Source organism: Lichenostomus cassidix, chromosome 2 (assembly GCF_008360975.1).
Source record: "Lichenostomus cassidix isolate B80296 chromosome 2, HeHo_3.0, whole genome shotgun sequence".
NCBI classification, from domain to species: Eukaryota; Metazoa; Chordata; class Aves; order Passeriformes; family Meliphagidae; genus Lichenostomus; species Lichenostomus cassidix.
In genome coordinates this window covers 18140398-18162128 of record NC_139482.1, presented here as the reverse complement: position 1 = coordinate 18162128, position 21731 = coordinate 18140398, and the positions used below count along the sequence as shown (strand labels likewise).

The window sequence follows — 21731 nt, the reverse complement described above, 5'->3', positions numbered from 1 at the left end:
ACATTCAACAAATGTGTGTTTGCATATGGTACACCCAGACCTTGTCAGGATGGGGTGAAACAACTGAAATACCAGCTTTCTCTAAAAGTATTCTCTCAACTAGTGGTATCAATTTCAAGAGTAATCTCGAAGAAAGTTAGATTTTTAGTATGCTTTGCATATTTCTTTATTTACAATAGTAAGATAATTAACTTGAGAATGCATACGTGTTAATGTCCCATTTATTGTAACTCACACTTCTGTTAAGAGTCTTGTTTCTGGTTCTACTGTATTCTCTTTGACACTGTTGCGTCGATTGAGACTTAGTGGTTTCCTGAAACTCTCAATAACTCTCCATTAAAAAAAAATAGAAGGAATGGTAGAGTCAATTTGCCACTTTGCTGTTCTGATTTAAGAGCAATTAGAGATTGCAATCATTGAGTGTGACAGTTTCTATTGAAATTAAGTTGTAGAACACTGAGTAGTATTGACTGGTCCACATGATTTGTTATTTAATTTTATTAATTTCCCCTAAACATACTCCTCTTGAGTCTGAGACAATTTAAAAAATTCATAGCGTGTAAGGGAGGCTTCTTGTGTGGGAACTTATTTAAACTTAACCTTTTTTTAGGTTTTATGCTATATATGATCTTAACTTTCTTGAATTACATCCCTTTGTACTTTGATTACCTAACCATCATAAGTTTTTACAGAAAGGGATATTACTGTATATTTTTGTAAAAGTTAAAGAAAATATATGGAAATATTGATTATTTTTTGCATCCTGCCTATTAGAATATTCTTTTAATGCCAAAGACATGTTTTTTCTGCTAACCTTATTTCTAATTGCTTTGTCCTCTCTATCCTTTTCCTAATGACAAGGTTTACTCCTATGGATAGTCACAAGGATGAGCTGGAGCAAATACTAAACAGAAACAGAAACTCTAATTCTAGAACTTAAATTATAACTGAATTAAACTAAAACAGAATATTAATTGTGGAATTTAAATATCATGGGCCCTTTTAGTTTTCTTATTTAATCTTTTGCATGTGAGTTTTCTTTATCTAACCTGTTCATTTCATTTACTACCTTTTTTTAATAGGGCTTCAAATCATGAGGAAAATTAGTGTTCAGTTTCTCAAATGAGATTGCTAAGTGTGATTATGTTTTTTTTAAAAGGTATCTACTGGATATATGGAAGTGATTTTTTTTTTGTGGTTAGTTCCTTCACTTAATTTTTTTCTGAGTCCTTTTAACACCATTTAAATGCATTTGCTTTTCTAGGTTATAAACTCATAATGTGTTCCTCAAAACTTTGAAATGTTAGTAATTAAACAAGCTTTATTTTTTTCTGAGATGGATATTTGGTTCAGAATATTGTATCAATGTATTACTTTTATGTGTCCTTTTACACAGAGTTGCTAGAATTGATTTGGACCTGATGTCTATTTTTCAAAATATTGTATCAATGTATTACTTTTATGTGTCCTTTTACACAGAGTTGCTAGAATTGATTTGGACCTGATGTCTGTTTCACAGCAGTCTTTCTTTATATTGCATGCATGACTTTATCATGGTATATAATCACTTCTGCTAACATGATGTTCCTGTGGGGGGAACTGACATTCAAAATGAAATTTGTTTTTCCTTTATAAAGATGTTAAATCCTTTGTAAATCCAATGGTAATGACCATTTATACAGGTGATGTCTTAAAGTATGCTTTTATCTAGATGAGTGGCTTCTTAAGATAGAATCATGAAAGGCTGCACAAGAAACTGTGGATTTACCATTTATTAGTGTGCTTGGATTGCCTGTTCGTTCTGCAGGATTTAGTTCTAAGAAATTTTACTGAGGTTCCAGTCCCTGATATTTTGGGAGGCACTTTTGTGCATCCCTGTAATGTCTCAGCAAATGTTGCTCAGTCTGAATCGGTTAAGTTTGAAAAGTTTGAAATAATAAATGCCTGACTACTCTTTGATTAATGTGGTAGCACTACATTTTTTCACTTTTGGGACATAGATGTAGAATGTTTTAAGAAGAGCTAGAATAACTTAGGAATTTGAATTCTCTTGCTGCCTGTTCTTCTGGCCTTTTTCTTAGTTGGGAAGAGCCTTCAGTCCTGTATTTACTCCTGGTAAAAACTTCTGTCTCAGGTTTTGAGCTTTGGCTTGTATTGGGAGTTCAAAATTATGTATGGTTTAAGACCTGCAGAAAAATACAGTTCTCTTCCTCCCCCCCTTTTTTGGGTGTTGTGCATGTTACTAATTAAACTCCAAAACATTAATGTACACAAAGATAGCCAAGACAGTGTATCTGCATTCAAATAACAGTCAGTAACTAGGTAAAAGATACTGCAAAAAAAGTGCAGCTAACTGAATTTTAGCTGTAATAGTGGAGATGATGATAATCCTCCTCAGCTCACCCTATCCGCCCAACCTGGTTGTTAAGGGAAGTGATCAGATCCTACCACAGAGGGCACAGAAGAGAATGAAAAGAATAGGCAAATCTCTTTTAGATATAACTGAACTGTTATTCTACAGTTTGTGGGTTATGGGATATGATATGAGTGTTGTAGTGGGTTGACCCTGGCTGGATGCCAGGCACTCACCAAAGCTGCCCTATCATTTCCCTCCAGAACTGGGCAGGGGAGAGAAAGTATAACAAAAGGTTCTTGGGTTGAGATAAGGACTGAGAGAGATCACTCATCAAATACCATCACAGCAAAACAAACTCAACTTGGGCATATTAACTGACTTTATGCTAAGAAAATCAGAGCAGGATAATGAGAAATAAATTAAATCTTAAAAACACCTTTCCCCCACCCCTCCCTCCTTCTCAGGCTCTGCATCCTCCCTGCCAGCAGTGCAGGGAGATGGGGAGGGAGGGTTATGATCAGTTCATCACTGGTTGTTCCTGCAGCTGCTTAAGGAGAAGAGTCTTCCCCCCATTCCAGCATGCCTCCCACGGGAGACAGTCCTTCATGAACTTCTCCAGCATGGGTCTATCCCATGGGCTACACTTCTCCACAAACTGCTGCAATGTGGATCACCTATCCACAGGGTGCAGTCCTTCAGGCTCAGCCTGCCTCCAGTGTGGATCCCCCACAGGGTTACAATTCTACCAGGAAACCTGCTCCAGCGTGGGCTCCTCTCTTATGTGTCTGCAGGTCCTACAAGGAGCCTGCTCCAGCACAGATTTCCCATGGGGTCACAGCCTCCACTCAAGCACCCACCTGCTCTGGTGTGTGTTTCCTTCATGGGCTGCAGATGGATCTCTGCATCCCCATGGATCTCCATGGGCTGCAGGGCACAGGTGCCTTGTCCTGGTCCTTCCTCACTGTGGGCTGCAGGGAAATCTCAGCTCTGGTACCTGGAGCACCTCCTCCCTCTCTTTCTTTGCTGACCGTGGTGTCTGCAGAGTTGATTCTCTCACATATTCTCATTCTGTTCTTCTCTGGCTGCAATTACATCTGCCCAATAAGCCTTTTTTGTTTTTCCTTCTTCAGTATGTTGTCACAGAGGCTTTACCACTGTTTCTGGTGGGCTCAGCCCTGGCCAGTGTTGGGTCAGTCCTGGAGCTGGCTGGAATTGGCTTTGCTGGACATGGAGGAAGCCTTTGGCAGCTTCTCACAGAAACTGCCCCTGTAGCCCCTCCAGCTACCAAAAGCTGGCCATGCAAACTCAGTGTTGGTTTTGGGGTTTTTTGGAGTTCATTGGTTTTTGCTTGGACTCTCGCTTTTGCCATCTGGCATTTTTGAAGGACCATTTTTGCCATGGTCCTTCTCCTTTCTCTGCAAGGGTACCACCTTATACATCTGTACAGGGCTAAAGGCCACTCAAGCCTTAGAACATATTATGTATAGCAAGGGTGATTATTGCACCTTTAACATCAATCCCCAGAAGTTTTAAGACTTGCTGCAGATGAATGGTACAACTCCTCAGGGTGCACAGAGTGATAGATGGAGAGCATAAAAATGACACTAGCTCTCTGTGCTTAGGATATATTTCATCATGTTAGTCTTCATGATGCTCTGAGTAAGCGTGTAGATTACAGTTCACCTTATAGCAACTTCTGAAACACAAATAACCTGTTGGAGCAAAATTTTCCAAAGCAGAACTATTATGTGCATGCATGTTCTTTAAAATCTGCCAAGAGTAGGATTCAGGTTTGCAGTCAAACCAAATCTCTGCGCAGTATTTGCAAAGTTATGCCTAAAACTTGTTATTGCCTGACCCTGGCCAGGCATGGCTCTGTTTAACTCTTTATTTCCCTTTAAAATAAATAAATTTTTAAAAAATTCTGCAGGATCAGGGAATAGATACTATACCTATAGATACTTATATTTGTACCTATAGAGAATTATTCTTGCAGTTAATATTGAACTGAAGTGATAGGAGCTATGAATTAATCTAGGAAGGTTTTTGATAAGAGGAGTAATCTTGGATCTTAGAAAAAACCTAATTTTTGGTTTGGATCATTGCATGTCTGGAAACCCTTTGTTCAAATGGCCCAATTTTGAACCACTGCTTCTTAACACAGATCAAGTGGCACACCAGTTTCCAGAAAACTGAGTATACTTATGGTCTTGGTAATAGCTCAAAACCTTGGTTACCCTCTAAACTTACCTTAGAGTTGGCTTATCTTCGTTGGAAACATCACTATAGTAATATGAATTTGAGATAAATTATTTTTAACACTGTACTGTAACGGACTTAAACGGATTTTTCTTCACTGATGTTCAGAAAATCCATAGTATAGTTTTATTGCAGTTCATTGTAATCCATACAGAGTGATATGCAAATAGATTGAAATATTTTCTGTCCTCAAAGCTTGTATATTTAGTTATCTTCTGTCATTTGCAACTGAAAAGTAAGGTTTATGTAAATGTCTTAGCTATTTTAGTAAAATATGGAAAACTTTGTATAGCTGGTATACCAAGCTGTATGTAAAGATGAAGAAACATTCAGTTGTATGCCTAAATTCAGCAAGCATCCCACTTGGGGTAGGGAAAATGTGTGTATGCTCAATTTTGAGAGGCATGTGTTTGTGTGGTCTTTAATGGAGATAGCTGTGGATACTGTTTTAAATTCTATTCTGTAAAGAACTGAAAAGCAGACAAGCTCGTTTTGAACAGATGAGTAGCTTCTAGGTTTAATCCATATTTTTCTTAAGATGCTTTAAACAGCTATTTTACTAGGTGGTTTGAGGATAAGTAACAGTAGAATGTTTTTCCTTTTCCCTGATTTTGCTTTCATTTTCATTCTTATGTTATTAAAATTCTATTATCCCAACTCCACATTTTTTTCAGTCACGGGAACAATTATGTTCCCTTGTATGGTATCCTAATGTTGTGCATGCAGTTTCCCTGCCCTCCTGATTACTTTCTGTGAAACCTCTTTTGACTGTCATTCACTAATAGGAACAATTCTGCCAAAATTTAACAGATGAATCATGGATCTAAAGATGAAATTTTTGAAAGCCCTATGGAGAGTGTATGAGTGCAGGAGAAGGGCCAGAATTCTTGGGGGTGGATAGGGGTTGAGGAAGAAATTTGCACTGAGCTCAAGAGTGTTTTCCAACCTGTCAGAGAAAGAGTTTGAAGTAAGTGTGTCTCAGTCAGCTCTCTCATGCATCTTCTTTACTTGGTGATTCTTAAAGAACTGGATGAATTGGATGGTTCACATGCCATAGAGTTGATTTTGGTTTGGTGATGAGACTGTATAAAGTTTCAAAAATCCAAGTTCTTAGGTTCTGAAGCCTTCAACAGTTCCACTGCTGATGGAACAACATTTCCAGTTTAACAAAAAAACCATAAACACTGTATGTTCAGAAAAGTATTTAAAGTTTAGTTTCTAATTTTTATTTTTTTAGCATAAAATAACAATGTCCTATTTAAATAGACTACAAAGACTGTGGCTATGAGATTTTTCCATTTACTTCAGTGAAGTAAAAATTTCAACCAAAACTATTAGTTTTATGCATTTTTTCCCACAAAATGGCATTTTATGTACTTCAGTTGTTTGCTGAGAATCTTCACAGTTCAGCTTCTGTAATTCCTGTTGTTTCTACTTACTTTAGTACTTGAACACTTCCACGTTTGTTTGAAAGAATGGAGTCTTTTAAACAGTTGTTACAGTTTTTTGTGTGACTTGTTTCTTTATTTTCTTCTCTTTCAAAATGCCAGACATACACAAGCACTAGCAACAACTCCATGTCAGGCTCCTTGAAGCGATTGGAAGATACCTCAGCTCGATTTACAAATGCAAATTTCCAGGAAGTTCCTACACACGTTTCAAGTGGAAAAGATTCTTCAGAGGCTAGAGGGTCAGAGAGCAAAGGGAAGAAATCTGCAGGTCACAGCTCAGGTCAGAGGGGAAGAAAGCCTGGTGCTGGAAGAAATCCAGGAACAACTGTGACTGCAGCTAGCCCTTTTCAGCAAGGTACTGATTGCAGTGCTGTAACACAGCTTCTGCTTTGACTTGAATTAGAAATTTTACGTATTCAGAACTTGAAAAGCAGCTAATCTTTTATCCTCAATACTGAGAACGTTGTTTCACTTTGGGGGAAAAAACAACTTTTTCATGGTAAAAATGTTTGTTGCAATAGCATGAAAAAGAAGGTTGTGTATTTTTGAAGGGCAAAACTGATGCTTTTGTTCAGACTGTTAAGGTATTCTCTTTAGCTGCTAAAAACAGAAGTGTCTTTATGTGCCAAAAATTTAGTCTGGGGCAAACGTTAATATCAATTTGAGTCTAGAGGTCTTAGCTCCTTAAGGGAGCAGTACTAATGTGTTTTAGTGCACATTAGAACGGAGCTGTACTGCCTAGTGTATGGGATGTGATGACCCCTAAATAATTTTTCAAGATGCAGTTGTTTAAAATATACCATTTTCTTCAAAGTGAAAGACCTTTTTACTTAATTTTTTTAATCATTGAAATATAAGCAGAAGGTATGTGACAAGTACGTAAGGTTAATGGACCTTAGGTAATACAAAATTTTTTACTTTTCAAATTTGCTGAAACCCACTGTGTGCACTCTTGACACTTCTAAAAAGCAAATTTTATTATGGCATCTTCATCAGAATTGAAGAAAAGATTAAAAAAATTAAAAGGTTTTTTTAAAAATTCCTTAATTAACATGTTATTTTGAAACACAACGAACTAGGCCTTCTATAAAGTAATTTTCACTGTGGTGTCTAGTAGCTGACTGTCCTTTATACTTTATGATACTGATTTTCCTTTGAGTTTATTTATGCAGTGAACATTTGTAAATTTGTCTAGAACTCTTCCAATATTTCAGGGTTTTTTACTTGAGAGAAAGGGAAAAGGTTTTTTTGTTTAAATTCTCAAGACTTTGAAAATTCCCTTCTTGAATTCCTCATTTAAAGAAAAATTTTACTGCAGATGGCAAAATAGACCTTTACTATATGCTTGTATTTCCTCTGAGGCTGCAATAAGTGAAGTTGATGTAACTTATTTAAAATACAAAACAAATGATATTTTAATGTTTTCTTAAAAATAACTGTATTTATGTGATTTGTATTTTAAATGGAATTCTTAACAATGTTTTGTGGAGTACTAATGATAAAACACTAGTTTTTAAAGGACATGGGGGTTTTATACCTAATGTCATATTTAGGAGTATTTTCTTGGTGGTGTCATCAGTCTGAATTCTGTGAACAGTACCCATATACACCCACCTATATAAAATTAGTGAATTTCAGTGCAAGTAGATGCTTGTATTTCTGAAGAGTGCTTCATTTTCTGCCTTGAATGCACTGATACAGTGATGAAATGACTGCATCCCAAATATTGAAGAAGGAACGTAATTCTGTTACACGAAAGATCTTTATGGTTCTGTGCTGTGACAGTGCTAAAGAATTCTTAAAATGCCAGTTTTATGTACTGTTTTTTACTTCCTGTTTTCTACTTTTGAAAAATGCATCGTCTGTGGAACACATCCTCAGCCAGGGTAAATTAAGTCCAATTATTTTCTTGACCTGTGTCAGACCCTTGATTTTTGGTAGAATGGTAAGGAAATTGCAGGCATAGTGTAGATGTGATCATAACACATTTCTATCAGCCTTGTTTTTATATATGCATATGTTAAAAAAACTGCTCTGAATTGCACTAAGTGTTTGTTAGGGCTTCAAAACATGATGGATGTCAAAGTTGCCTAAGCAGCAAAGTTGTTATTTTTCTTTTATTTATTTTCACCTCTTTTGTGCCCCAGATTCAAATCTGAATCCCAGACAGGAGTCTGAGAATCGTATCCAGCAAAGTGAAGATCAGCAGGAGAACTAATGAATTATTTAAAAAATAAATTTTTTTAGCTCTTGGTAATGTTTTTCGTAAAATCCTTCCACATTAAAGTTTTTTATTCTAAGATAGTAATACTTCCCATCCGCTTTCATCAACTGTGGAGAAAAGCATAATTGTACTTCTTTCTTTTTTTAGGAAGCTTTTTGGGCACTCCTGGGAGCATAAAGTCATCTTCTGGAAGTTCAGTTCAGTCTCCCCAAGATTTTTTGAGTTTTACAGACACAGATTTGCGAAGTGACAGTTTCACACATTCTCAACAGGCTTCATCAACCAAAGATGTACATAAAGGAGAGGCTGGGAGCCAAGAGGGGGGTGTCAATTGTTTTACTTCCTTAATTGGTCTCCCTTCATCATCATCAGCTGTTTCCCAATCTAAAAACTTTGACAGCTCACCTGGAGACATAAGTAATTCAAGCCTTACTTCTACAGCATACAAACGAGCTCAGACTTCTGGAATAGAAGAAGAAACTGTAACAGAGAAGAAACGGAAAGGAAATAAGCAAAGTAAACATGGGCCTGGTAGACCTAAAGGAAATAAAAGTCAAGAAAGTCTTTCCCATCTTTCAGTTTCTTCTGCTTCCCCAACTTCGTCTGTGGCATCTGCTGCAGGAAGTGTGACAAGCTCTGGTCTTCAAAAATCTCCAACTTTGCTCAGGAATGGAAGTTTACAAAGTCTTAGTGTTGGTTCATCTCCAGTGGGTTCAGGTAGGCATTTGTTGGATTTGTTTTCTTACCGCAAAATGTTTTTATTATTTTAGCTGTAATTCTGAGTATGCTTTTCAAGAACATAGTATCATTCAAAGTATCATGAAAATCACACTGGGGAAAAAAGGACTGTTGGAAAAGTAAGTTTTGTTCCCTGTATAGGTGCTGCTGTGCTCTAGGTGGCTGTAGTAGATTGACCTGTGCATTAACCTATAGGCTATATAAATGCAGGGTTTGAAGATGTAGGGGGAAAAGTTGCATGAAAATAGGTTCTTTGGAAATTACATGTGACAGGTTTAGCTAAAATAAAGTGATAGTATGGACTATATTGTCTGTGTGTTCTGTTACACAGAGAAAACAAAATTGGTACTCAGGTGTGTCAACTTTGTTGAATATGTCCCTCAATTACATTTTCCCAAATTAGGTTAACTAAAAATCAAAATGTCTACATGGAGAATGACCAGTTTAAACGTGTAAAATTATATTCTGAATCTGGACCCCTGTGCAGCTGGATGACATTTTCATATTCTCATGTGCTGTTTAGCAATTGAAATTGGCTGGTTTGTTCTTCCTCTGTTCTGAATGTTATGCGCATCTGGGGCTGTGAGAGGCTTTCTGTTTCCAGTAAACCTTTGTGTGGAATGGCCTGGCAGAATACTCTTATCTGCCAAAGTCTTTGTTGCTCTGAAGTTTCTTTGAAAGCTTTTGTGTTTCAAAAAAAACCAAACAAAACCAAATTACCTCACTTTTGAAACTCCGAAATTTTGTCCTTTTTGTTGTTACAGTGGAGGTTTTTTTCCTTAATTTTTCTACTTTGGGAGAAAAGAGAAATGGAGCTTGAATACTTGGTTGTGGAGAGGGTTTTATGCTTTTTGTATTGTATACTTTCACTCAATAAGTAAGAGATATTTTGTACATAGTTCAAGGAAAAATCCCTGTATTTCTTTCAGAATAAGGCAGATACTTAAAAACTTGATGTTAAAGCCACATTGTCTTAACGCAGTTAGATACAGGCAAATGATCATTTTCATTATGGGTAATAATGGCAATAGCAGTAGCAACTGTGTTAAAAAATACTTTTCCTGTATTAAAATCAATGGAGAGAAATGCTATATGACAAAACTTTATAATTTCCTATGTATCTTTTTGTTTAAAATGCAATTTTAAGAACATGCTCACCTCTTACCTGTTATGAGCAGAGACCATCTAACAGATTTACGTCAGTGTTCTGATCATTAGAGCAGGAACTTTCTTATTCCTTTATAATCCCTGTGAGATGGATTATGTATTATTGTAGTTGGGGTAACAGATAGAAGCACAAGGTCTTGGTTTGAAATGAATGACCCATGTTTCCTCTCTTATATTTGTCTTAGAATATTCTGCTCTTGTCCGCTCCTTGAACAGGCCTTTCCCTGTCCAGGTCCATTCTTGCTTTCTTTGTCCTCTTTATTACATCTGGCTTTTCTATCTATAAAATGCCAGTGATAATGTTAAACTCTTTGTAAATAAATATGTGGATGGAAATACCATGTAGATTTTATTACATTTATCATTATATTCAGCCTATAATTTCACATCTATTAAGTATACTTGGATTCTTGGTAACCAGCATTAGACCTGTCCTCTAAAACAGTGACATTTTCTGAGGATGCCAAAGAACATGGATATGAATACATGAACAAACAAAATTCGTAAACAAAATCACCCCAGCAAAACCAAGGAAACCTAGAGATACAAAAACAAATTGTCTTTTGTCTTTGAGCACGAGCTCTAAATTTATTCAGAAACTTCTGCTTGAATCAGAGCATATTCTTGAAATGTGCTCTTCTCCCTCATCTCCGCTTTTTCTTATTGTTGTAGTGCTGCTTTCCTCACTTCATCATAAGCATTTTCTGGGTTTAGCAACCCAATAACCCAAATTGACAACTTTTTTGCGATGAGAAAGGACACATGAGTGTTATCTGTATTATCAGAAACATGCATTTTCTCAGGTATAATATGCCAGTGTTTCTCTTTGCAATATGCCCACATTGTGCAGTAACAAGATCCGACAAGTGAATCTGAATTATTTGACCCAAGCCTCCAGATAAGATTTTGGGCATGTAAATGTAGTGAGTGAAAACACAGGGTACTCCAGCCAAAAAGTTCTTACTGACTCTTACTTGGAATTGCCTTGATACTTCAAAGAAGCAGAATCAGGAATGAGCTAGACCATATGAAAGAAAGCTTTTGAGGCACTTTTTCAAGAATCTCCTGCCCTTTCTTTTTTTGTTCATAGCCTTCCTAACTGCAGCTATCTGAAGTTATCATTCTTTTTCAATTTTCTTAAGAATGCTTGTTGAGATCCATAAAAATGATGAAAAACATGACTTCACAGATGTATGATAATTGTGTTCATAGTTAACGTTCAAATTAGATGAAATGTGAAGGAAAGCTTATTTTAAAAGGTAATGCAGATTCATCATGTGCTATTTATACATAATTAAATGTCTTCCCAAAAAGTTTTATTCAAAATAAATATATTCAACTCATTTTGTGAGAATATTTGTAATTTCCAAGCTTATTGAGTCCACAGGACTTCTCTTTTCCTTTTCAACAAGAACAAAAATGTACCATGAGTATAGGTATAGTATAAGGACATGTAATTAGAAGCTGTTACAACACGTACGCTCAAGTTGTATTTCAGTTGCCATGCAGCTGATCTGATGTGTTCAAGGTCTGATCACTTAAATGTTGAATCTTTATGCTCTTTATTATTTTTCCTGAAATGTATTTATAATCTGATAGGAAACACTGTATGCATTACTTTAACATTGTACTCAAAGGAATAAAACTAATTCTAAAAAAATTAAATAAAATTTAATTTGTTAGGGTGATATGGAATTTTTGTAGTAAATTAACATTTTTCTAGTACATCTGTCCCTCTTTAAAAAGTCCCACCAAACTTCTTTAGATGTCAGCTCATTTACAAACCATACTTCTGTTTTTGTTGGGAATTCACAAGGATTTTAAGTTTATTGTCTCAAAAGGCACAAGTCAGTTATTGGTGGGAGTTCCAAAAAGCTGATAATGGTTCCCCCCAAATAGGGCTGGTCTTTGGAGTGATTTCAGGATCTGAATCTTTTAATAAGGGGGGTGTGTGTGTATTTCATCTGAACTCCACAATTTTATAGAGCTGTCTAACTTTCCAAGTCACGCTAGCTGTATTTTCAGGATTAAGTTCATTCCCAGCATCCTTCTAGGGAATAATATTTAAAGATTTCTGGTGTAGTATCCTAAAGCATTGAGAGCTTGTGTCCCCCTGCAGCAGGGAAAAGAACATTTTATGTAACCTGCAGTATCTTCTGACTTTTGTGAAATAATGTAGCAATGTAAACTGGAAAGCAATCAAGTATCAGAAGTTAACTGAAATTTCTGTTTCATGGTAGATAAAGTTTTTATACAGTTGTCTTCCAAGTTCAGCATGGATACTTGCTGCTGGAATTATTATAGTGCTTCAGGCACTTCTCTGCCTTCCCCAGTTCTGCTCTTGATTTCAAGTGTACAACAAATTGTATAGTATCAGCTTCAGTAGCTGAAGACTTCAGGGGATTATTTGTTTCAATATTTTAATTTTTGTAAAATTGATTTCATGTCCTTATGTGTACTGTAACCCTTAAAAAAGCTGATAAAGTTTTGGGGGTTTTTTGGGTTGGTTTGTTTTTTTTTTGGGTTTTTTTTTTTAAGAAGACTGGAAAAGATTAAATTACCAATTGGGCCTTGAAATGGTTAGCCCATTGTTTCAGCACCTTTGCTGTGTCCATCTTCTGGAATTCCTATGTCCTGACTGGAGGAAACTTAGAATTTCTTCCCACATGTAGAACTTCCCACATTTTTATCTCTCCATCATATATATTCTGTCCTTAGCCAGTCTTCAGTAGGCTCTGGTTGTTAATACTAGGCAGTTTTTGGAATAAAGGAGTCATGCAAACCCAGTGTTGTACTTGGCTAAGGGAGTATTTCAAATTCGGAGAAGCCATTAATGTTTTTGGCACAGGTCCGTCTGAGTTGATTTTATGTTTTGTGCAGTCAAGTTTCAGCTTTATATACGAGTTTGCTAAATGCATCAGATTAGTTGCATGTATTTTGTTCTCCTTTCCCATCTCATTCAAGCAGTGATAAAAACTTTGTCAGTGTTACACGTTATGCTGTGAAAGATCATTGCAATGTTAAGCTGATTGTTGCACTGATGACATAAGATAACTCTGAGTTTCAAAGTAGAAGTGTAACTAGAAGTCATTCTCACTGAGACACTAGGTCCCTCAGTACTTACGTTAAATCTTCTTGATGCTGTGTTTAAAGTTTGACTTAGTAGCTGAATCTGCTGGGAAAAAGAGTTTAGAAAAAATTGTTCTGAAACAGTTTGTGCTATTAAGTTTATCTGCAAAGTGCACCAAAGCAGAAGTCTTACTGTGTTAAAAAGCCAGTTTGTATTCAGAGGAGATAGAATATAAAGAGCAAATTGATACTAATAGATATTAATGGCCTTTTAGGACTAAGCAAATTATGTAGAAAGCACACAAGGCAAAATCAATGTGCAGAGAATTTCATTCTTCATATTCGAGGCTCAACAGAGGTGGTGTTGAGATTGATGAATAGTGTACAAGATTGAAATGTTAAAATTGATGATGGTTGGTGTAGAAAACTTGGAGACATTCATCAGGTAACGGGGAAGAAGTCACATGAGGTAGTAGCATATCAAAATGGGAATTATCATGAAAAGGATCAAAGTTCTTAAGTAAAACAGTTATTATCAGCAGCTACAGCGAGAAGTATTGACATTTCCTGATGATGAATACCATGTATTTCCATGCTTTTAGACTGTCTGTTAAATTTCAGTAAGTCTTTAAAACTCATGAAGTTGTAAGAGACTGGCAAGTAGTTAATGTTATGCAATTAGGATGTGTCTGATAGGAGAAAGAAATATGTTAAGATATACAAAGGTGTAGTGATTGGTGGTGGATATTGAGAGTTATGGAAAATAACTTATTGGACTAATTTTCTTTTTATTTCCTATTTTTTAAATAAAAGTGGCATAGTAGATGGCTACATTTAAATTGATACAGCAATGACGTTTTAAATAAAGGCTTGTAATGATAGGAAGTCAGCAAATCCTTGTATTAACTGTAGTTAATAGGTAAGTTTCAATTTTATTTTGATCAGAAGATTACTAAACTGGTGTTTACTTCGTTTTGTTATGTCCCCTTATGCTCAGAGCATGGTGCTCATAGCAGCAAGGTCACGGCTTTGGTCCTCAATTCACTTAAGAGTTGGACTCAGTGATCTTTGTGTGTCCCTTCCAATTCAGAATAGTCTGTGAAATCTACTGGAAAACTCTGCAATTTTTGAAAAAGTCTGGTTATGAAGACATGGTGAAATGAATCTCTTGGTCAGTAATACAAACTTAAGAGTTATGTTGCTGGAGCTGAAGTCAAAGATTATGTCTCAGAAAGATGGATGTATACTTGCAGGATAAGGATGGCCTTCTGGGGAAAGAAGGGCTGTAGAGAAAAAGGATAAAGGTGATTAATCAGTTGTGTCTGAGTTTCCTGTGCTGAGCTGTGTTTAAAAAGGTTTTAATGCATAAACAGCAAAGTAATGAGAAAGGCAGCTCTGCGTTCAGAGTGTGTCTGGCCTTTGAATACTATGTGTAGTTCTGCAGTTTGCTCTGTGTAAAGGAAAGCGACATGAGAAGGATTCAATGGCTGGAAAAGCACACTGGAGAATAGCTAAGGAGTGAGTTTATCAGTCTGTGGATATCATATGAAGAACGGAAAATGGGTACTGCAATGATCCTTAACAAAAAAGTAAAACATGATCAAATGAGAGAAAGTAATAGTTGAACAAATCTCAGCTCTAAAAATTTAGAAATATTTTCTAGAAGATACAGTTTAGTCAAACACATTTATTCGATTTGCAGGTGCAGGAAGTTTTAGAAGTTCTAGAGCTAAGAAATCAGTGTGCTTGCAGAGATTCTTCTTTGGTCCTTACCTGTGAACCTAATTCTGTGCTGTGTTATCTCTCTGATTTCTAAAAGAAAATTTGGCATGGTGCATTATTTTAGCAAATGAAATAGTTTGTAACTGGGCAAATAATGCATTTCAAAGTCCAGTAGTTAGTAGTAAATTTTCAGGCATCATGCATCTGCAAGAACTGATTCCCAGCATACTATGTTCTATGCTTTTATCAGAGATTGAGAAGTTAAGTCATCTTTGCTGCTTGCTCTGTGGGTTCAGGGTGGTTTCTTAACATGTATGTTGAAAAAATGTATTTGGATGTAATGAATAAGAATTCCGTGATTAAGAAAGCTGTGGACAAAAATATACTGAACAATGGACCTCCTAACAGAGTTGTGTTTTGAAAACAATTATGAAAAATTCTGAATAATGATGGAGAACTGAACATTATTATCCTTTAGGGGAAAAAAAGGCTATTGTCATCACTGTGACACTCATTTCAAGAAGGGGTAAAAAAGTTACATCATAATTAATTGAAATTACTCCATACATGTTGCAGGTAGCAAAGTACTATATTTATTTATGATACTAATTTCCTCCTAAAATATGGCTATGAATATGAAAGTTGAGAAGAGGCATACAATGATTGATATTTTTAGAACATCCTTTTCAAAGAGTCTGAAGCTCTTTGCTAGACTGGAACGTCTTTAATTTGGCAATATTTCAGTTTATAAAAATGTTTAGAAGCATGATTGTAATTGTTATACAAAAAGAATTAGTATTCTGGGTCAAGATTTTTGGTTTTTTGGTAATTGCATACTGCATAGTGGTAATTGCCCTGTTTTCTGTTTCAAAAAAAAAAAAAAAAAGGTAATAGAAAAAACCCAGACATATAGTGCTTAATTGGATGGGCTGCTGAAAACAAGAAATGTTCAGCCTGTTCCACTCTTGAAGTCTCCAAGCTGCCTGACTTTCCATGTAAGCAGAGTTTTCTGCATGAGATGCAAATCAGTCTCTCTGTGAATGATGCAAGACCAGAAACTCTTGAAGCATTGCTTTGAAACAGAACTTGATTTAAAACAAGGCAAAGTTTTCCTTTCTCAAAAGAATTGTAAAGTTTTTATTTCTGAGTGAAAACAGATGGGAGGGCTTTCTGAAGTGAAAAAAAAAAAATGTCGAAGGGAAGGGAAGTTCTAATAACTAGGATAGAGCTTCCATGTCAAGCTGCTAAGGCCTGCTAATATCAGAGAAGATCTTGGCAGCTGTGGAAATTACATGACTGGTTAATTGTTGTATGAGAATGTGTCTGTCAGGTTAAAATAGAAATGTTGATGATTACATCTTTAAACTAGATCCCCAAATTGTGGTGAGCCTGGGCACTAGCTTCTATTTAAATTTCAAAAGATGTAATAATTTATTTATTTATTATTCTCTGACAGTCAACAGCAAAGAGTATGTTTAAGTGATGAACTTACAATACATTTCACATGCTAAAAAAACCCGCAACAAAGAAAAAAAGTCTTAATATAGGAAAGGGAACGTGTATTTCCTTTTAGGTCTTCCATTTAATAACAAGACAAAATCTTGGTAGTTATTAATTTTGAGAGAAAGACATAATTTTAAACAGCTTAACAAAAAGATGTAAATATTTCTAAACCATTTGAAATACTGTTTTGTTCAAGCTTTGTGAGTCTTCTATCCAAATTTTAATTTAATAACAAATGCAAGAAATTCTACAGGTCTAGATTTTTGCCCATACAAAATTATTTGCAGAATTGGCATCGAAATACAAACTTTTTGAAACATAATGAATATCTGTATGAATACACTGATTATTTGTTAATCATATCTATACTGGCAGAGAAGAAAATGGACTGGGGAGGGCTTAAAGGCTACTTAAGTAGTTTCTGTATTTACTACTTTCCAAATTTAGCTATAAATCTTTTTTGTTTGGTACGGGAAGGTTTTCAGAGAAGTCCATGAGCTTTTGTAAACCGCTTGCTTTTATGTTATATTTTACCCATAAGCCTACAAAATGCCTTGTGTATATTTGGTGTTAGGTTTGAACTAATAAAAACTAACTGACTTTAGGCCTGGGTAATCTGCGTAAACTACACTGCATGAATGCGATCTGGCTGACAGCTTTGCTACTTTGTTGTCTGCACAGTGAAGAAAATAAATCCCCTGCTTTTCCAGGGACTGATTGTATTTGCAATGGAGTAAAAGTATGTGGTACTGTCATTATTACATTAAAAAATAAGAGTAGAAAGACAAAATGAAACGTCGAGTTTTGTGCATAGATTATGTTAGTTCTTTAACTCTTATTATGAAAATAAGAATTAGAATTTAAAATAGAGCAAGGGAACAAGGAGACACCGTGAAGCAAGTAAGATTTCTATCCTATTGACTGTCTTTGTTGCAGAACTTGATATTTGCTTTAGAGTGTATCCCTTTTCTGAACGTCAAGGATATGTTCCTTAATTCTATTGCTGCATGGAAAATAATGTAAGATCCAAGTGTTTGCTTATTTGTTCCTGTTTTGTTCCCAGAAACGCCTTTAAAATGGCTTAACATAAAAAACCCCAAACTTTCAAAATGGTATCAAATTAAGAGGTTTTTTGTATATATATGTGTTTTTAAATTAAAATATTAATCTTCTTGAGTGTGAACATTTTTCAGCATCTGGAGTCAATTACTAGAGTATGGCATTCTTTGTAAGTCAAATGTGAGATAGCAATCAGTCTTTTAACTCCATGAAATCTGTTAAAGGTGACATAGGAACATAAAAAAGTGCATGTGGGGGAGGGTAGAGAAGAGGCTTGACTATAAAAGGAGCAGTAGGGTTTTTTACCCTTTCTTGAAAATTGTACTTTTCAGATCTTACAGACTTTCAAGTCTTTCAGAAATCAAATATAGCTGAAAAATAAGTGATGTGTATGTGTTGATAGTTCCTGAAGCATTTTTGTCCCTCAGAAGCCTGTCCAATTCATATGGTAAAATTCTTTTTTTGTTGTTGTTGTCAGTCAGAGGTGACAGCACTACAGTCAGGTTTTTAAAATCAGAAGGAAGTGTACTTAGCATTTAAATTTTGCATTTATTTGATGTGAAGAGCTGCAGTACCAGAAGTTAAACTGACTGAAGGTTGTCTCGGGATTATATTTGGGGAGAGGCTGTGATGTCTAGAGCTGTTGTTGATTATCATAATAATTTCTGCAATTCCCTTGTAAAGTTTCAAAAAGAAAAAAAAGGAGATAAATGTTAACATAGTACAGTGATATAAAAAAGACTTAAAATAATTAGTTAAAATAATTGAGCTTTTCAGTGAAAGATATTGCTCAGGGACAAATCCATTAAGACGTAGAATGGAAAGATTCATGTGTTGATGTATAGGAGCTATACTGCTTTTTAAAACAATTATAATAAGGCCAAGTGTCTGGTTATCAAGTCCCTATGCTTCCTTCTTGTGTAAATAATTTACTTTTCTTCCTTAAGGAGGTTCTATGCATGTGATGGAACTAGGAGCAGCAGCTTTCTGAAGCTCCCAGTTGCCTGTGCTGTGGTAGTGTTGCATGTCAGTTGACAGTGCTGCAGCATGTGCACCCAGCAATTCTCTCTGTAGCAGAGGATTTGCAGCCAGGTGGTCCCATGGCAGCTCCATGTGCAGAAAGATGTGTTTTAGGTACATTAAGTGACAGTGTGTCCCAGTGCCTTTTCACTACAGGACAGGTCCTGATATTGTACAAACATTGCCTGTACTTGCAAGATCTGCCTGTAGATCCACCTGAATGTGAACTCATTTTTAATAAATCTCCCCAGCGTAATTAAAATGCAGAAAATTGGCAGAGGTAAGCCAACGATGTATTTCCAGAAGGTTACTCAAAACTCTCTTTCCAAGAGTATTAGGCATACTTGAAAAGGTGTTGTAGAAACTTTATGTACTGGTATGCCATATACACAAAGTGTGCTGTCAAAATACTTAGCAGGACAGTTCTTACAAGGACTTTTGTGGTGAAAATGCAAGAAATAGTAAGTGAAATAAACTATTCAATATTGTTAGAAAAGCTACTTCTTACGATCTTAAATTGAAAGACATTTTTTGTCCCTTTGAACTAAACTGGTATTTAACACTTAGCTTGGATGCAAACTCATTTCTTCATATTGCTCTTTCTATACTTTTTATTCAGCATTTAAATAAAAGTCTTCATCATTCAGTGTCAGATTTGGTGGATCCGTGAGAGGGCCATAAGGATAGCGGGAAAAAAACTGTTCATTTTGACAGTGATCTAGCTTGCTGCATATGTTTTTGTGAAAGAGAAACATGCAGCGGTAAAAGGTTCAAAAAAGGGTTCTCACTAAACTAAGTAACTGGGAAAACCAGAAAATTTTTGTCACAAAAAAAGTGAGTGAGCATCTATGTTCTTTGGATCAGTATAGCTCTAGAAATTTGAGTTGAGAAGGGATTCGTGGAAGCTGGTAACAGAACTGAAAAATATGAATGTGCAACTGGGGCTTGTGCATGAGTAATCATATCAGATCCTGCATACTTGGTTTTATTTCTGTTTCCCATTGTTTATTTGTTTTGAACATCTGTGAGATAAGAATGACTAGAGATTCCAAGTTAATTAAAAAAACCCAACAGACCCCCCCCAACAAACAAACTACCAATAACACCCCCTTCCCCCATTGCCCTATTGCCCTAAACAAATGAAAAAGCGGCTCATCAGCTGTCAGTATAGTTAGCTTTCACGTAAGAATGTTGAATGCAAGTTGTTGGAATTCGTTTTGTTTGGGGTTTTGTTTCTGTGGTTTTTTGTTTGGTTTTTTTTTTGTTTGGTTTTGTTTGTTTTTTTGTTTTGGTTTTTTTTCTTACAGTGTGACAACTGTCATGGACAAATGCCTCATCTGACAGATTTAGGGGCTGGTTACAGCAAATAACATCCTTCCTAGGGATGAAGTCACTAGGCCTTTTTCCTGTTGTGGAGTAGTGGTAAACTTATAATTGAACTTTAGTTTTTGTATGCATAACCAATTCCCTTAAAAACAAGTAATTAACAGCCAAAGGGTGGTGGCTTGAATGTAGTTGTTAATACTGAGTCATTTCAGAAATTGAAATGAGCTGGAAGCATCAAAGTTTTTTCTGAGCAGAATTGATTTTAAGGAGGAATAACTGTAAGGTTCTAAGTAAAGCAAGCAATAGCAGCCACTCTAAGGATTCGATGAAGAGAGGAAGGATTTAGCCAAGACTGAGAGGAAGGTACGGGAGGTGGCAGAGATGGCAAATAAATGAAAACAATGAAAATTGAACTCCACCTATTAAAGCATATAGTTTATTGGCATACATACATACATATAGGTATATGGTTACCATTCACCATCCCTAACCTTTCTTGACACCTTAGCATGTTGGATTTCAATAGCTTGGCTGTACATTGTAGCAGAAAACCGGGTGGCTAGGAGGGGGTAGTTCTGTGGAGGAGTCAGGAAAGACATAGCTGCCAATACAGGCCATTACACAGGAACCAAGACAGTAGCTCTTTTTTCCTTTCAGAATAAAACACCTTTTTTCATCTGCCTTCTACTAATTTATGGAGTGTGGAAGGGAGTGGTGGTAAGGGAACAGTTCTCCTTCTGTTCTGTGGAGAGGCTTGGGGGGGAGTCTAGAATTAGCTCCATCAGTCACAAGGAGGACTGATCTAGTGTTGGCCCTTCCTTGTGTAATTGGATGAGGTCTGTGTTAAAACAGCTAGTGTTTTGTTAGCTCTTTAACTGCATCTCTTCCTCATTTGTCTATGAAGCATGTGTCTTATAGTAGTAAATTTTGCATTGGGACATATCCTCTGTATTCTTCTTTTAAACTTTCTCATACCTCTTGAGTGATGTTTGGGAATGTATTGTATGTGATTGCTTGGATTAGTGGTAGCTTCTGTGTGGTACAATTTTAAAGAAATAAAAGCAAAGGATATAGCTTTGGCAATCTTAAGACTGAGCTTGTTCGAATAAAATAAAAAATAAAGAGAAAAGAAAAAACCCCATCACCACCTCAAACCTCTTTCCAAACCTACCCAATGGTTCCTTAAATTTGAAAGGGTCTTTCTTTAATGTTGAAAGCAATGATGGATCAAAATGGCTGCTATTTCTTGTACACAAAAATTGAGCATAACTGAAATGAGCTGATATAATAAAATAAAGGCTGTGGAGAGTAGATGTGGGTGAAATGATTCTGCTCTTACGAGTGGCAGACTGCAGTTGCATTGTGTCCTCTGCACCTGAGAAAGAATATGTCTGCATAGTAAAATGTGATTCCTGACATATTAGCTCTGTGCATTTTAGTAATTCTTTTTCTTGTAAATTATAAGTGTATTTTGTACATTTTGTTAGTTCTCTGAAAACTGTTGAGAAGGTTAATTATCAGTTTCATTTATTACAGATAAATGCACTTCTGTCAAGAATCATACAGAAATTTGTGTATTATGCCTTTTTTCTGTACCACAAAATTTAACCCTCCCAACATTAGTATTCTTGTTTTTTAGAGAACACACTTTGTATGCAATGCTTTAATTAAAATATTCCAAATTTTGGAAGTATTTCTATTGAAGTACTTTTGGCTAGTTATTCAGTTTTAGTCAGTAGGTAAGAGTCAAGACTTAAAGATTTTTTTTTAGTTGCTTCTAAATTAGTTTTGTAATATCTGAGTATGAATGACAGAAGTTTAAGGCAGCTTTGTTGTT

General features: G+C 35.8%; 1 protein-coding gene across 10 annotated transcripts in view; it reads left to right on the top strand.

Moving 5' to 3' along the window:
- The window catches only part of MLLT10 (MLLT10 histone lysine methyltransferase DOT1L cofactor), a 126779-nt gene that overhangs the window by 59186 nt on the left and 45862 nt on the right, over positions 1-21731 (top strand). For all 10 annotated transcript variants that reach the window (XM_085050551.1, XM_085050550.1, XM_085050553.1 and 7 more), the window contains 2 exons: positions 6166-6421; positions 8438-9007. In XM_085050551.1, the coding sequence (XP_084906677.1) occupies positions 6166-6421; positions 8438-9007 (826 nt within the window). The remainder of the gene's footprint in view (positions 1-6165; positions 6422-8437; positions 9008-21731) is intronic.